Consider the following 4,067-nt stretch of genomic DNA (forward strand, 5'->3'; position numbering starts at 1 on the left):
TAGAGCAACTGTACAGAAGTGGAAATCATCAAGCAAGAGGAGCAGAATAAGGGAAACAATATTCCATAAAAGCTGGTGATGTGACCTTATGCTCTAGGCCAGGGCACAATCCACACAACAGATTCCTGAAGGTAGGTAAAGTTAGATATTTTAAGATGAGTTGCCAACATTTCTTTTAGAATTCCATAGAAATCAAGGAAAGTTGAGTGTTTGTGCACTGCTAATATCACCAATTGGGAGGCTAAGGGAAGTAGATCCTATGTTCATAGGAGTAAGAAATCTGGCACTGTAAATTCCATTGACAGAAGAGCCCAGAGAAAGAAAGTCAGGAACATACCCAAGAGGACTCATTAATTTACCATTCCCCATCTCAACATTTCCAAAGGAGGCCATTTCATCTGGGAAATAAGTCCCTCTGAAGCCATGCATAGGAGAAAGAAAAAAGGGGATCCTGGAATCTAAAGACAAACTCCCTTGACACATCCTTGACTTACTCTTGGTCCCCAGAGACAAGAACCTGGCACATAAGAAGACTCTGAATATCTCTTCAACTGCCTACATCCTTCATTCAACATTACACACAGACAGCAGTAGGAAAAAAGAAACCTGAGTTACCAGATGTAAGACTGTCTGAAATCTGATTTTAAATTGGAAGAACTGCCACCATACATCCTGTAAAACAGAAGCAGCTTCTACCAATTCTCATCAGGAAAGCTTCTTCTTATTCCTTAAGTTGCTATCCTAGACTGTTTGTTGCCTAGCTCTCACTGCTATCTTCCCATGCACATCTGTAGATTCAAGGATAGAATATAACTGCCCTGACACCTGGCAGCAATGGACTCTTGAAATTTTAGCAACTTAGCGGACAAATAAATTACACACTGCTGAAGTTAACCACATCTTACCTTCCCATGTGCATTGGACCATCCTCAGTCTTCAATCAGCCCAAAGGAAGCTACAGGTGGTCAGGTAGCTAGGTTTCTCGGGACCAGAGGTAAGAAATTTATATGTTTTTTAATGAGAACTGACATGTCAAATCCCTAGTTCCTTGGGCTCCATTGATCTTCCAATCTTTCATTTCAGATTTTTTCGAATACTAAAAAGTAACCAATTAGGAAGGATTAAAGTCTGTGTTAGAATCTAGATATTGGCACTTTCTAACTAATAGTACCCTCAATACCTGTGTCTAGAGTCTGTAGATGACAAAGCTTCAAATAATAAATATTAGAAGGGTATGAATGCCCTAAAAAGACCTCATGAATTGTCACTTATTCCATGTTCTCATAACTTTACCTCTTAAGGTACTAGTGTTCCCAAGTGAGGACAATGGGAAGCTAATGAGATGTCAATATATATTGATGAGTGAGTGAGTGAGTGTGTGTGTGTGTGTGTGTGTGTGTGTGTGTGTGTTACAGAAGAATGTTTCACTTTCACATCTTTCACTCCACACTTTGAGTTAGCTTCACCTCACATGATATATAGGCAACTGGCAATTTCAGACACCTGTTTCTTGTTACCTTCTCTATGGGGAAGCAACACTTTCTCACTACTATAAGTCCTCTCAAGACTTGTGGATAAGGTGGGGCTGAGCAACAGTGATAACTAAGGTAAACACATTTGTCTTCCTTTAATAGATTTACTATAAATATATCAGATTATGAATGTAAAAGAAATGAACAGTTTGATGCATGCTTGAAATCCCAGCACTCAGAAGGTCCAGCAAAGATCACTATCAAATGAGGTGACTCTTGGATATATGTATTTCTATGAAATATCCCATCTAAGAACAGACAAACAAAACCAAGAAATGTGGGAAAATCTGTGGAAGTAATGTATTGAAATTACATCTCTGAAATATCTTGGGAATACATATTTAAACACATATATGAAAAACTAATTAGAGTATTTAAGCCATTAGCCAATTAGTAATACTAATGGATGTGCATGCCAGAATATTTCTTTAAACTTAACACAAAAGAAAATTTAACTTTTCTAGGAAATACATCTGAAGGTTTAATGTCCTGATCAGTATTTCATAAAGGGATATCATGGTGTTTAGGTATTACTATATGCCTCTCCTATGCATAGACAAAACATTTATCAAGATACAATCTAGAACTAGAAATTTGGAAACCAAGAAGCTTAGCTTTTTAGGAGGGTGGAAATATCATCTTATGATAATCATATTGCACATCCTCAAAGGTCTCGAGTTTTACAAAACTAGGTTCATAGTAGCAAAACTAAACTGAGTCAATTGTTTCAAGGCAACTAAAGAGATCATACTGAATGGAGTCCTGGAACTCAACCTTGAGAAATGGCTTCATCTTGGTGGGGATTTTGGATGGCAGTGGATCTCCTGAACTGCTCTGTGCTATGATGGCTGCCCTGTATATATTGGCACTGATCAGTAATGGAATGCTAATCCTGGTCATCACAATGGATGCCAACCTCCATGTTCCCATGTACCTCTTGCTTGGGCAGCTATCTTTAATGGATCTTCTTCTCACCTCAGTTATTAGTCCCAAAGCTGTCATGGATTTTCTGCTCAAAGACAACACTATCACCTTCGGTGGTTGTGCCCTTCAGATGTTCTTGGAACTGACACTGGGTGGTGCAGAGGACCTCCTTCTAGCATTCATGGCTTATGACAGGTATGTGGCCATTTGTCATCCATTGAACTACATGATCTTCATGAGGCCAAGCATCTGCTGGCTTATGTTAGCCATCTCATGGATTCCAGCTTCTCTGAGTGCCCTTGGATATACCATCTATACTATGCATTATCCCTTCTGCAAATCCCGGCAGATCAGACACCTTTTCTGTGAGATCCCTCCACTGCTGAAGCTGGCCTGTGCAGACACCTCCAGATATGAACTCATGGTTTATTTGATGGGTGTGACCTTACTCATTCCTCCTCTTGCTGCCATCCTGGCCTCCTATTCACTAATTCTGTTCACTGTGCTTAACATGCCCTCAAATGAAGGCAGAAAGAAAGCCCTTATTACCTGCTCGTCCCACCTGACTGTGGTTGGGATGTACTATGGGCCTCTCACAATCATGTACATCCTGCCTAGTTCCTACCACAGTTCCAAACAAGAAAATGTCCTCTCTTTTTTGTACACAATTGTAACCCCAGCTCTGAATCCTCTAATCTACAGTCTAAGAAATAAAGAGGTCAGTGGAGCTTTGAAGAGAGTCCTAGGAAAATGGTTGTTGTCAATACACCCTAAATTCTAGGTGTCATTAATAGCTGTCTTTTATACACACATACTTTCAAATTCAGAAACTTCCTATTTGAAATGTTTATCACAAAACCAAGAGAATAAAGATGTCCACTTAGATAGTGAACTATGGAACCAAAACTACCTATGTAAATTCTGTTTGAATGTTGTTTTCATGAGGTATTTCATAGGATAAGATTCAATCAGGTCTAAAATCACTCTTCTTTATTGTTAAAATCCTTTTCTCTTTTCCAATTATGTTACATTATCATGAGGATCTAAGATATTACCACACAATATAACTCATATTCTTTAAATCATATTAGGCAAACAAACAGAGGAAATGGTTTCTAATGGGAAGCAAACAAACAAATGTGAGAAGATTCATGAGAATTACACAGTTGTTTTTACTCAAAATATCTTGTTTTAATTAAATTATTTAAGCTCAAATATAACATTGATGTTAACAATAGTTAACATCAATGCTGAAATGTTTTATCTACAGTGACAGCTTGTTCAGCTGCCCTATGCATTATGTTCACCCATCTCTCTCTGTAAGCATCAAGCTTTCTAGGTAGTCTGATGGATGCCAGGGCTTAGATTATATGAATGTTTAGACTGTTTGCTATTTGTGCTGATGGTAAGTATACCAAACATTTACAGATTTATCTTGTAAATAATTAAAGGTTAACAGGAAAATAAAACCATGCTTTTCTACTTCTTTCAAATAAATACATCTAATTGGATAATTTATGTAGTTGCATTTCAAATGTTATCCACTTTCCCAGTTTCCCCCTCTCTTATACCCTCTCCCCTGATTCTATGAGGATGCTCTCCCTCCCAGCC

The 4,067-nt window shown here is 38.2% G+C and overlaps 1 protein-coding gene across 1 annotated transcript; it reads left to right on the forward strand.

Annotated features, from left to right (window-relative positions):
• The first annotated feature begins 2,286 nt into the window (after positions 1-2,286).
• LOC116894145 (olfactory receptor 2AG1-like) lies at positions 2,287-3,237 on the forward strand. The gene has a single exon (XM_032895862.1). It carries the CDS (start codon positions 2,287-2,289, stop codon positions 3,235-3,237), a length of 951 nt encoding a protein of 316 aa, XP_032751753.1.
• Positions 3,238-4,067: the final 830 nt, after the last annotated feature.

This window comes from Rattus rattus, chromosome 2 (assembly GCF_011064425.1).
Source record: "Rattus rattus isolate New Zealand chromosome 2, Rrattus_CSIRO_v1, whole genome shotgun sequence".
In the NCBI taxonomy this organism is placed as follows: domain Eukaryota; kingdom Metazoa; phylum Chordata; class Mammalia; order Rodentia; family Muridae; genus Rattus; species Rattus rattus.